The sequence below is a fragment of the Psammomys obesus genome, unplaced genomic scaffold, assembly GCF_907164565.1.
Source record: "Psammomys obesus unplaced genomic scaffold, mPsaObe1.curated_primary_1811, whole genome shotgun sequence".
Lineage (NCBI taxonomy): Eukaryota > Metazoa > Chordata > Mammalia > Rodentia > Muridae > Psammomys > Psammomys obesus.
This window is the reverse complement of record NW_026591367.1, coordinates 1-13598: the sequence shown is the minus strand read 5'-3', so window position 1 is coordinate 13598 and position 13598 is coordinate 1. Positions and strand designations below refer to the sequence as shown.

The 13598-nt window shown below is 39.4% G+C and overlaps 1 protein-coding gene across 1 annotated transcript; it reads left to right on the top strand.

The window, feature by feature from the left end:
• Positions 1 to 1353: 1353 nt before the first annotated feature.
• Positions 1354 to 12572, top strand: LOC129679151 (protein transport protein Sec24A-like; the record flags this gene model as incomplete). Its single annotated transcript, XM_055610072.1, is given in 7 exon segments — positions 1354 to 1557; positions 5504 to 5581; positions 6047 to 6207; positions 6404 to 6576; positions 8170 to 8272; positions 9848 to 9974; positions 12463 to 12572. Coding segments are annotated over 7 exon segments (956 nt in total), but the record flags the coding sequence as incomplete, so codon positions are not given.
• Between the last annotated feature and the right edge of the window lie 1026 nt (positions 12573 to 13598).

The following is a 13598-nucleotide window of genomic DNA, read 5'->3' as shown; positions in this document are numbered from 1 at the left end:
GATCTGATGTCCTCTTCCGGCCCCAGCAGCACCACATGCATATAGTGAACACACATGTACTCAAGCACACACACAGTCACATGAATTAAGTAAATCTTGAAGTTTAGATTTTTGTGCATGCGTCTGTTGTCTACATCTGTATAAGTGCACTATATGCATGCTTTATGCCATGACAGAGGTCAGAAGAGGGTGCTGGATTCCTGGAATAGGAATTGATGCTTGTAAAACCCAGGGTGGATTCTTGAAATCAAACACAGTCATCTACAAGAGCCTCTTTATTTGCCTAGTGTGTAAGTTGTACAAATGTCATGGTGCAAATTTGGAGATCATGGACAACTTCTGGAAGTTGGTTCTCTTCTTTTTTTTAAATTTTATTTATTTATTTATTTATTTATTTATTATTGCTGCCTTTTTTTTTTTTTTTTTTTTGGAAACGGTTTCTTTGTGTAGTCCTGGCTGTCCTGGAACTCACTCTAAGACCAGGCTGGCCTTGGACTCAGAAATCCCCTGTCTCTGCCTCCTGAGTGCTGGTAAAGACATTTGTCGACATTACCTGGCGTCATCTCATCTTTAAGCAGTGCATGTGGATTTACTAGGGAAAAGTGAGAAAGAACTCCCCTCAATGATAGTACAGAGCCACCAAGACAGGAATGCCCTGTCATCTCATTTTAACGGCTTTTACTGTAATAAAACCTAACAAAATAAATAAAAAATTGGAAAATTAGTATGATACTCAAAAAAAAATAAACAATTAACAAAATGTGCAGACATGGTCTCATGCACACGAGTAAACTGCAGACTGAGGCAAGAGGATCACATCATGTTTGGTGTCACCCTGTACCATCTAGTGAGAACTTGTATTTTTAAATGCAAATTTGATATGATAAAAATTGACAAAATTTATTCATTTTAATTTATTTTTGGGATATTTCACATGGCCTCTTAAAGTTTTTATGATCAATTAGTGAAAAAGATAATCGGAATATTCTGTTTATCCTAGAAGTGATTTGGTGCTAATGTGTGTATGTCGCTCTGTGGTGAGGAGTTCTGACTATGGAGCCCAGGCTGGCTTCTAGCTTGCTGATCCTCTTCTCAGCAACCTGAGTGCTGAGGTTATGGGTTGCTGGTCTATTTATATTGCACTAAGAACTGGCAGATAAGAAGCCTAGGAAGAAAGAGTTAGAAAACTCTGCACGTAGAGTTACAAATTTAGGAAGTTCATTGTCTCTGTTAACATTTTGGTGGATATTTTTATTAAAATGTCAATTTAGAAGTCTACTTGGTTTTAGCAAAAGTTGTTTGGGACCTTTGTCTTAAGTTCTTACGTGACATGAAAAACCCATGTTTCCATAGGTTCTGCACTTCCCTTACAGAATCCTCCTCTGCCTACCACTTTTCAGCCAGGAGCTCCTCCCGGGCCCCCTCCAGCTGCAGGCCTGCCTCCCAACCGGCCCCCTCCAGCTACAGGCCCACCTCCCAACCGGGGCCTCACATCCCAGAAAACGCCTCCGAGGGCTGCACTCCCACCATCGTTTAACTCAGCTGTCAGCCATGATGGTAAGCGAATCAAAGGCAAAGCCACTGCTCATGTCTCAGCTGGACGGAAAGAAGAATGTGGTATCTGTTCTGTACTCTAGAATCTTCTTCCTAGAATACATTAGTATTAGAATATTTTAGGATCCTTCTTCGATCTCTAGGGAACAACAAAAAAGATTCCTTCCAAGTTCATGTTTCTTTTCCATAAAGCTGCATCTAAGTTATTTGAAACATTAGTGCTTTTGGTGGCACACACCTACCTGTAATCCCAACATTTAGGAGTCTAACTTAGAGGCTAGCCTGTACTGCATTATGATATCCCATATCAAAAAGCAAATTTTTAAAAACTTGCATTTTACTTTTTATCTGTGTTATTTGTTTTTGTTTGTTGTTATTTTGCAGTGCTGAGCATAAAACCTAGGATCTTGTGTGTGTGCTAGGTCAACACCCTACTCTTGTGCTGTAGCAAACAATCCCCTTTAAGCACACACCCTTTGTCTCTGTGTTTGGGTGTGCCTGCATGTGTCTGCACCATATGCATGGTACCCAGGTAAGCCAGAAACCCATCAGGTTCTTTACAACTGAGTTGTAGAACAGATGTGAGCTGCCATATGGGTGCTGGGGATTGAACTGGGTCCTCTGGAAGAGTATTTAGTGCTCTTTTTTTTTTAATACTAAGTAAATAGTACTTTATTAATAATATTAACTTATCAGAACCAAAAATAAAAGAACTTCATAGCAATAGAAATTTGCTACACAAAAATGTAAAGATATTATCTCAACCCATGAAAGATGCATTTATAACAAATATTTATAAATAAAATACAATAAAAAGTACCAGAAAACTTCATAAACTTTGGCATACAGTATATGTTAAAATTAGGAAGAATTATTTTAAAATAATTTATTTAATTCTATGTGTATTAGTGTGAATGTGTCAGATCCCTTGGAATTGGTGTTATAGACAGTTGTGAGCTGCCATGTGGATGCTGGGAATTAAACCTGGGTCCTTTGGAAGAGCAGACAGTGCTCTTAACCACTGAGCCATCTCTCCAGCCTAGGAAGAATTTTAAAAGTAAAAATAAAGCTTCATATAGTACTGTTCTAACTTAGCACATCATAAATCTCTATAACCCCCCCACTCAGGTCAGACTGTGCTACAGAGTTAACCCTTTGAAAATGAAAGTCAGTTGAAAATTCTTTATAAATTTACAGTGATAACTTCAAAGAAGTTTCAAAAGTATCATGAAATATGCTTCATACTTTCACTGAGATGAAGCCAAAGTCAGTTCTATCATACAGTTTTTATCCATGCAGCAGTGTCTCCAGTTCTTGAGTTAGTCCAACAGTAACGATCAGAAAGTCTCTATAAATATAGAATAATTGTCTTCAAAGATACCTTTCAGTCTCTATCCAGCTGATGGCGGTGGCGCACGCCGTTAATCCCAGCACTTGGGAGGCAGAGGCAGGCGATCTCTGAGTTTGAGGCCAGCCTTGTCTATAGAGGCAGTTCCAGGACAGCCAGGATTACACAAAGAAACCCTGTCTTGACATTTTCCAAAAGACAAAACAAAACCTCTATCCAATTAGCTGGGTTCACTTTTAATGATTGGCGAGACTATTCATACAACACCTGAGACCTGGTAGAGCAATAGAAAGGTTGTAGAAACTACTACTATCCAATTTTACCCAGTGCTCCTAACCACTGAGCTGTCTCTCCAGGTCAGCAACTTTCTTTTTATTTGCTGAGCTCGGAATTGAACCCCAGGGCTTGTGTGTGCTAAGCAATCATTCAACCAGTAAGATATTCCTGGTCCTTCTCCTGCCAGCTTCATTTATTTTTATATTTGAGCTTTTTAAAAATTACTCCTTAAGGGGTTGGAGAGATGGCTCAAGGGTTAAGAGGACTGGCTGCTCTTCCAGAGGACCCGGGTTCAATTCCCAGCAGACATACAAGCAGGCAAAATCCCCAATGAACATAAAGTTAAAATAAAGTTTTAAAATACTACTTCAGACACCTATTTATAGGGTGGATTGTGATGGTTTGACAGATGTATAATGTGTGATGATCCATCTAGTCAGAATAATTAGGATTCCCGCTGTCTCAAGCATTTGTCATTCCCTTCCTTGGTGAACATTTATAATCATGTCTTCTAAACCAGATGTGGTGGTACATGCCTGTCAGCACTTTGTAGCTGAGGCAGGGGGATCTTGAATTTGAAGCCAGCTTGGACTGTTTAGTGAGAGTTGTGTCAGAACAAACAAAAGCCCTCTAGATACTTTTGAAACATAGTAAATTGTTTTTAACTTAGTCACCCTTGTGTTGTGTAGTACTCCAGAAATTGTCCTAACACTAATTTTGTAACTGATAACCAACTTCTCTTTTACCTCCTTTCTCATCACCTGGTTACAATTCTCTTTAATTCTTTGAGATCAACTCTTTTAGTCTCAATGTGCATGGGAATGTGTAATAGTTGTCTTTCTGTGCCTAGTTTGTTTCATTTAATACAGTATTTGTCCTTCCTTTTTATGACTAATATTTCATTGTGTAGATACACTTCAGTTTCTTTATCCATTTATTCAATGCTGGACACTTAAGCACATTCCATATCTTGGCTGATGTGTGGAGCATTCAGTGAGGGGGAATTCAGGCGTCTCTTGGTATACTAATTTCAGTATTCCTAATTTTAAGTTTTTGAGGCACTTGGATGCTTTTCTGTAATGCTCTTCTGTTTTACATTCCCAATAGCAGTGTGGAAGAGTTCTGCTTTCTCACGCCCTTGTCAGCATTTCCTTGTTTGGAGGTTTTGTTGTTTGCTCGTGTCTGTTTGTTTCTTTTGAGATGAGTTCTTTTGTTGCTGTTTGTTTGTTTGTTGTTTTTCCAGACAGGGTTTCTCTTCTGGACTCATTTTGTAGACCTGGTCTCCAACTCAAAAAGATCCACCTGCCTCTGCCTCCCAGAGTGCTGGGATTAAAGACAAGTGCCACTGTGCCTGGCTGAGATGGGCTCCCTTGTAGCCCTTGCTAGCTTCAATGTGTAGCTGAGGAGAACCTTAAACTCTTACTCCTTCTGTCTTCACCTTCCAAGTGTCAGGATTAAAGTTCAACTTTGTTTAATTTATTTTTAATTTTAAAATGCATTTTCATTATGCATGTTCGAGTGTGTGTCTGTGTGTGTGTGAGCGTGAGCACAACTTGCTGGCGTTGGTTTACTACAGCATATGTGTCCTAGTGATCAACTCTTTACCCCTCAGGCTTGAGTTGATCCGTCAGATACCTTAAAATATTTATTTTGATTATTTCTCTGTGTGAGGGTATTTACACATGTGTGCAGCGCCCTTGGACACAAGAAGAGAGCGCCAGGTTCCCCCAGGAGTTGGAGTTGCAGACATTTGTGAGCTACCTACTGTTGGTTCTGGGAACCTACCTCTGGTCTTCTAGAAGAGCAAAGGTGCTCTTAACCACTGAGCATTCGCTCCAGCTGGATTTTTTGTTGTTGTTTGTGGTGGGTTTGGGTTTTGTTTGTTTGTTTGTTTGTTTGTTTGTTTTTCATGACAGGGTTTCTCTATGTAGCCTTGGCTGTCCTGGAGCTTACTCTATAGACCACACTGGCCTTGAACTTCTGCCTCTGCCTCCTAAGTGCTAGGATTAACTAAAGGTGTGCCACCACTGCCTGGCCAGGTGGTTTTGTTTTTGAGATAGGGTTTTATAATGTACCCTGGGCTATCCTGGAAATCACTATGTAAACCAGGCTGGCCTCAAACTCACAGAGGTCTGCCTGCTTCGACCTTTCCAGTGCTAGATTAAAGGTGTGTTTAAAGGTATATGTAACATTTGACATTTTTGATAGGTTGTGATTTAAATTAGTCTTTCAAAGGTTATCTAAATTTTTAGATATTAATTTATTTATTGAAGAACCTATGGCAGTCATTCTTATTTAAATCTTGTTGATGAATTTCCTTTTTAGGTATTACAGCAAATGCCAGTAATGGATCTATGGTGACTCATAGTACTTATGATGAAATTGAAGGAGGTGGCTTCTTGGGTGAGATGCTATGAACATTTCTCTTTCTTTCTGATTATAGAAGTAATAAGTGTTCATTGTAGAGAACTGAGTGAAAAGTTTATGTTATGCACATGTACCAACTTGTAGGCATTTAGTTTCTTCTTTGTAGAATCGGACCTTTATGAGCCGCACTGTAATCAGTTTTATATATTTAAATTCATGTACCTAAAGTTTCTTAAGTGAAAATTTAGTCTAAAAATGAAATGTATTATATAATATGGAAGTAAATTAACTATGCTAAACTTTTTCTATATGTTTATGGCTATATTAGCTAGATTTTAATCATGCTATTATTTGTTACTAATGATTGTTTCTCTTTAAATTGATAACTGAAACTATAATTAAGAAGAATTGAAGTTATAATTCTCATAATTTAGTGGATCTTTACAGTGATTTTAAACATCTGGAACATAAACTAGAACTCAAAAGTTGCCTTGTTTCTAGCAGCACCACAGCCTGCTAATCAGAACCCCCAAACAAGCCGGAGTGTGGGATATGCCTACCCCTCACTGCCACCAGGCTACCAGAACACAGCGCCACCTAGTGCGGCTGGAATGCCACCACCCTCCCTGAATTACCCAAGCGGCCCCCAGGCCTTTACTCAGGTAAACTTTCTTTTTCTTTCTTTTTTTTTTTTTTTTTAATATTTCTTACCTTTTGGTTCAAGATTTTTTTTTCTTATTATTCTAAAGCTTTTGTATTTGCATACTACTCTAGAACCTAAACATGAATTTTAGATGATGCTCTTGTAGCCGAGCCCTACACACTTACTAAGGTTACTCACTTTGAAACTGTCTGCAGACTCCCTTAGGTGCTAATCATTTAACTGCAAGCATGAGTGGATTAAGTCTACATCCAGAGGGTCTAAGAGTTGTCAATCTTCTTCAAGAAAGAAACATGCTTCCCTCAACACCTTTGAAGCCTCCGGTCCCAAATTTGCATGAAGACATCCAGAAACTCAACTGTAACCCAGAGTAAGGCGTCAAATGCCGTTTCTTATTAAACATGGCAGTATCTGTTCTTAAGTTGTCTGGTGTGCTTTCCTAGATGTTGTGAATAAGTGGTGTGCACAGGTAGACAGTACAAGATGGAGTCTTGTATTGCTCTCCTGAGGGTTGTATGTTCTAAATTAAGAAGTAAGGTTGGCTGTCTCTTACAGCGTACAGCCGTGCCGCTCTTTAAGTCTACCCCTTTTCTGAGTTACCTTCAAAAGCGTGGCTCCTTCTCCTCTCACCCCTGTTCTTAGCATCCTTTCCCTAATACTTTGGGCTTCCTTACTATTTCTCTGACATCTCCCCCTCCACGTGGCTTCTTGTCCTCTCTGTATCTGACTTCTAAGCTAACAGCATGGCAGCTTGTAAGAACTGCAACTTGCCTGGCCTCGTGTTTTGTTTTGTTTTAAACACTAATAAAACTGTTCTAGAACTTTAAAAAGAAAAAATAGGAGGCTAGAAAATGGGTTTATGTCCATTGAATTGATTGTTGCTCTTATTAGCTTTAATAAATTATATTCATGATCATTAGTGTAGCTATATCCCAAAGAACAGGAATTAGTTTTGTTTGTTTTGAGACAGGGTTTATTTATGTAGCCCTGACTGTCCTGAAACTGTGTAGACCAGGCTGGTCTCAAATTCACAGAGATCCTCTGGTCTCTGACTCCTAAGTGCTGGGGGCACCGCCATACCTAGCCTGACCTCAAACTTTATTCACCTTGATTTAGTCTCCCAGCTTTGAAGACACCATACTCAACTCTTTATTCCCTAAATAATTTAAATATATGTAGCAAAGACTCAAAAATTGTACAATTTGTTATTTTGAAGTAATATTTTAAAAAGCTTTAGTAAAACTGTTCTTCTGTGAATTTTGACCAGGTGCAGTGAGTGTGCACCTGTAGTCCTAGCTGTTTGGTAAGAGACATAGGAGGACACTTGAGTCTAGCAGTTCAAGACCAGCAGCATACCAAACCCAGCTAACAAATAATAAATAAATATGTTAAGTAATTAATTAATGAAAAGAGTTTTTGTTTGAGGATTTGAGTCATCACCTCCTAATTCCAAGGTAATAATTAGTTATTAGTCCAGATGGTTTTACACAGAAGCCAGGTTAGTAAGTCTTTAACTTAATTGTTTATTTTAGTTTCTTTTTTTTTTTTCCCCACCCCCAGGAGACAGGGTTTCTTTGTGTAGTCCTGGCTGCCCTAGAAGTAGTTCTGTAGACCAGGCTGGCCCTAAACTCACAGAGATCTGCCTGCCTCTACCCCCAGGTGCTGGGATTAAAGGTGTCCACCACCACCATCCAGCCTGTTTTTAGTTTGAAACACGGTCTCACTATGGCCAGGCTGGCTTCAAATGTGCAATCCTAGCACCTCAACTGGAGTGCTGGGTGCTGGAGTCAGGGTTATGCATGGTCATACATGCAGTTTAAATATTTTAATAATATAAAATTAAAGAAAGTCTGTGATTCATTTCTAATCTGATCTGACATAGGAACCCTTTATCTTTTTTTGCTGTTGTCCTAAAATAATGACTTGTAGCAGCAATTGACTTGTACTTTTTCTCCCCCAACAGGTTATTTCGATGCACGCTGACCAGCATCCCTCAGACTCAGGCCTTACTGAATAAAGCCAAGCTTCCTTTGGGGCTGCTGCTCCACCCTTTTAAGGACCTAGTGGTATGCTTCTTTAGAGAAAGTAGATGTCTTATGAAAATTATCTAAGTGGTGAAGTATTTTTGCAACAATGTAAGAATGAATATAAAGTTCTGTTGTGTGACAGTTATTTTCTTTTTTATTTTCTAATTCAACCAACAATTTTATTATGATTTAAGATCAAGTTAAATGAAGTATTACTGAAAAATCCAAGGATTGATATATGGTTGGGCATAACTAAAAGAAAAAAATAGACGCAGGCTTGGTGATTTACACTTGTAATTCCAGTACTCGGGAGACTAAGACAGGAGCAATTGAAGTTTGAGGCAAAAAACAAAGACAGCTATTCCATTTAACTAAGTGGTAAATTACCATTAAAATAGTTTCCCCACTCTGCTACTCTTGGAGTGAAGTCAATTGTTCTATGAAGTTGCTGCCCACACATTTATAATTAACATAAAATCAAAGTTGTTCAAAATGTAAGAAACGAAGATTGCTTTTTCCCTAATTCTCTGGGAATCCACATGCTCTTGAGAATCAGTGTGTGGGTGGTAGGATTTTATTGTTTGATTTTGGTGGTTGTGATACGGGGGAATTATAGTGATGGCCTCATGCATGCTAGATGAGGGCTGTGCTACCCAACCCTGTTATGGATTTTTGTTTGAGAATACTACTTTGCTTGTTATGTAGCTCAAACTAGCCTTAAACTGTTAATAATCCTTCTGCCTCAGCCTTTGAAGTGCTACGATTACAGGTATGGGTCACAATGCTTAGCCTCCCTAATTGAAGTCTTTTTATATGAAGACTGAGAAATTTATTTATTTATTATTACTATTTTTGCGTATGATATAGATATGTGAGTTGGAAAGCGTGCAGGTGGTACCCCACCGTAGAATTGGTGGAGTTAGAGATGCTTGCCACACCATCCAGTTTTTTGACTTGGGCTGTGGGCTCAAACTCACAGTGTCAGGTTTATACTGCAAAGTGCTTTTACCCACCCACCTAGCTCCCTGACCCATAACTCTTAATATAGATGATAAATGTTAAATGCTGTTTAAGTTTGTCGTAGTTCTTGGGAGAATTAAGTAGACCTCTTAATATAAAATAAAAACTCTGTAACAGTTTCATTCTTCATTGTTTTAGAATGTACTTTCTCCTCTATTAGCTGAGACAGAAGGATTCCTTGAGTTCAGGAGTTTGAAACTAACCTGGGCAACATGGTCAGACCTGTCTAATCAAAAGAGAATGTTGTTCCTATTTCTTTGCCATCATCCCTGAAAACAAATTGTATTGTGTGCTGCCTTGGTTCTGCAGGGTGACTGTCTTTTCTAATGGATGCATTTTATTGTGGAAGCCACCCCCATGTGCTGTTCCGAGAGTAACTCTTGCTGTGCAGCCCAGGCTAGCCTCAGACCTGCAGTAGCCCTGTCTCTTCCCCTAGCACTAAGGCCTCTAGTATGAGCCTCTAGGCCCACACTCTTTGCCCTGGGTTTCACTCCAAAGGTAAAATGTCTTACCAGTTACTTGGAAGGGATAGATTAAATCCACTTGTTCAGCTTGGCGATTACGCCTTTAACACCTTCCTCTGCTTATTTTCAGCAATTGCCTGTGGTCACCTCTAGTACCATTGTGAGATGCCGTTCATGCAGGACTTACATCAACCCTTTCGTCAACTTTCTTGATCAAAGAAGGTGGAAATGTAACTTATGTTATCGAGTCAATGATGGTATGCTTTTTTTGAAACATTTTCTTAAAAACATTTGTGCCTCCTAGCCCTCAGGAGGCAGAGACAGTTAGATCTCTGAGTTTCAGGACTGTCAGGGCTACACAGAGAAACCCTATCTCAAAAAACCAAGGGGAAAAAAAACAAACCATATTTGTTTTAATTATGTGTATATGTGTAGGTATGTGTCCCTGATGAATGCAGGTGCCCTTGGGAGCCAGAGGCATCTAATCCCTCTGCAGCTGGAGTTACAGGTGGCCGTGAGCTGCCTCATGAGCAGTCTACCTGCTTACAGATGAGCTGTTTCTCCAGCCCTTAAAACATTTTCTACTTTTAATTTGCAATGTAGAGAAACAAGATAATAAAGATATGAAATGACAAAAAAAAGGGTAAGGCATGGTTGTTCACCACTCTAATAATCCCTCTATTTGTAAGGTAGAAGCAGGTAGATCCCTGAATGAGAGACCAGCCTGGTCTACGTAGAGAGAGAGACCCTGTCTTGAGAAACAGACAAAGATAGCTTATGAATCTGCAGCCCTAGCCACTGGGGAGTATAGTAGTGATGGTGAAAGCCTGTCCCAAAAGAAAAACGACCCTTTTATTTACTTGATATACAGTTAATCAGTTCTTTAGTTCAGATAGCTACTGCTAATATTTTTTATACCTTTATACTTATAAATGTGTACTTTGGGGCAGAAATGGAATAATAATCATTTTGAGACCATGTTTTACGTTTATTACACTGAGCATATCAATGGAATAGTTCACAGTACAGTTTAATGTTTTTGTTTCGTTTTATCTTGAGCCAGTTTCTCATGTATCCCTGGCTAGTCTCAAATCACTGTGCAGCTAAGGATACCTTACCTTCCTTCCGATCCTTTTTTCTCCACCTGCTGAGTGCCAGCATCACAGCTGCGTGCTGCCACACCTGATATTGTGGTGCTGAGATTGACTTCTTCCATGTTAGGAAGCACTCTGCCAGCCAAGCTGTATCTCCAGCCTGAAACACTTTTATTTTGAGATTATTTTGTGTAATTTCCCACCCTAGGATAAAAGAAAGTAAGGCCACAAAGTAACCACGCCTTATCACTCCCTGCTTTTGAAGAGAGTAGAGCAGTACTAGGCTAGTTGAACACAGCGATCAGTAACTGAAGAGGTACACTCCCAGCAATGTCTTTTTTTGGAAGAAATTTCATTGAGACTTGAGTCTTAGGATGGCATATGCCTTTAATCCCAGCACTCAGCAGGTAGAAGCAGGTGGATCTCTGTGAGTTCGAGGCCAGCCTGGTCTATAGAGTGAGTCCAGGACAGCCAGGGCTACACAGAGAAACCTTGTCTCGAAAAACTGAAAACAAACAAACAAACAAAACAACTAGAGACTTAGCTGAGTATGATGTCATACCTGTAATCTGAGCCCTTGAGGAGGCCAAGGCCAGCCTGGGCTACAAAACAAAACCAGGTTATTTTTTTATGTGATAAAAATTCGGGAAAAAAAAATCAGTGTTAAGTTCACCTTTAAAATCCTAAGTGTGTGTGCTTTAATAGTAAAGGCTGTAGCCCCCTTTATACGCTGTTGAGCTACTTAATCAACTAGTTTACCTTGTGAGTACATAAGGATTTTAGGGTGGTGGTGGTGTGATTTATTTGCTGTTTCTTCATCACATTTGTTTACTTTGTGTGTGTTGCGGGTGAGGGCCCAGTACACATGCCACAATATGCACATGGAGTTAAGAGGACAAGTTGGTGGGAGTCAGGTCTTCCATCCATCGTGTCAAGTTTTCAGCAGTTGAGAGAGGGACTCACACTATACCCCAGGTTTGCTTGCACTTATTACTATGTAGCCTAGGCTGCCGTCTAACTTGGTGGTGATCCGTGGCCTCTCTCTCTCACACGCTGGGATTATAGGCATCCACCACCTCATCCAGCCTAAGGATTATTTTTTTCTCTCCCCCAGCCTAAGGATTTTAATTTATAAACAATTAATTACTGGTTAGCTAATTCCTAAAGTATCCTGAGCATAGTGCATTACAAGTAGAGACATTTGGTATTGTATAAAGGTAATTGGTGATAATGAAACTTGCTGATCCCTCATGGCTTTCACCCTGAAACAGTTGGCACCTTCACTTTCTGGAAGCAGCCAGTCTTTATACCTTCTATGTCAAAGATTAATGTCTTCGTACAATAGGGAGATTTAGGAAAACAACTGGCATCTAATGAGTTTTTAATTTTAATCACCTTTTCAAGCTTATTTTGAAATCAGCTGTAAGAATTTAGACAGGACATCAGTTGCTGGGGAACGTCGCTGTGATTACAGTTGTCAGCAAAGCCTGTTACTGCCATCTATTGGAGGAATTTAAAAGGAACCCTTTTTAAAAGTCAATCTGTTCTTTTATTTTTAGCTTGGATTAAATTAATTACATCTAAATTAATAAAAATCCAGATGCGGGGTATTGACTTAATCCTCTTATTAATAAATTGTTATATTGCACAGTTCCTGAAGAATTCATGTACAACCCTTTAACCAGAGTTTATGGAGAACCTCACAAAAGACCCGAAGTCCAGAATGCTACTATTGAGTTTATGGCTCCTTCAGAATACATGGTAAGCTTTCCTTTTCTTTCTTTCTGGAGCAGGTTATGTTGGTTGGGGTGTTTTGTTTTGTTGATGCAGGATCTTACTATGTAGCTGTGGTTGGCCTGGTAATTGCTAGTTAGCTGAGGCTAGCTTCAAAGGTCCTATAATTCTGCTTTAGACTTTCAATTGATTTGATGATGGTTGTGAGCCATAACCCTAGCCATTATATGAATTTTAAGTAAAATAATATATTTTTTAACAAAGTTCTCTTTTTAGCTGAGAAAGTATTTGTTCAACAAGTGGAAGTGCTTGCTCTGCTAGCCTGATGACCTGGTCCTGGGAATTACATTTTGGCTTCCGTACATGGGACATGATATATATGTACCCGCACATACACAATAATACACATATGTCAACTATGCACATACACACATGTAGTTAGAGTAGGATGTTCAGAAAGTAAAGGTATGTATGAAGCTCCACTTCAGCATCTTGTTTATATCAAACAATTTTGAATATGATACTGGGATCATATTTATATTTCAGCCAAATCAGGCTTCTGTGTTTCACAAATAATTCTGTGTAATCCCAGCACTTAGGAGGTAGAGGCAAGAAGATTAGTTCAGGCCTGAATTAAATGCAAGTTAGGCCAGTGTGGGCTATATAAAATCATCTCAAACAAAATCAAACAAAACAGGCTGGGGATATGGTTTAGGGGCTAAGAGCTCAGGCTGCTCTTGCAGAGGACCTAAGTTCAGTTCCCAGCGCCCTTATAGCAGCTCACAACAACTTGTAACTCCGGTTTCAGGGGAAACCCTCTTCAGGCCTCTGTGTAGGCTACATGCAAGCATGCACATATATACATGCAGGCACTCACCTAGACACATGAAATAAAACAAACAAAAAGAACAAAAGCTCAGGACTCTTGATTTCTGTATTCTTTCACTGAGCCTTAATTGTATCTAAGAAAGAGGAATATGAAAATGGGGCTAACATAAGGACACAAGTGTGTGTGTGTGTGTGTGTGTGTGTGTGTGTGTGTGTGTGTGTGTG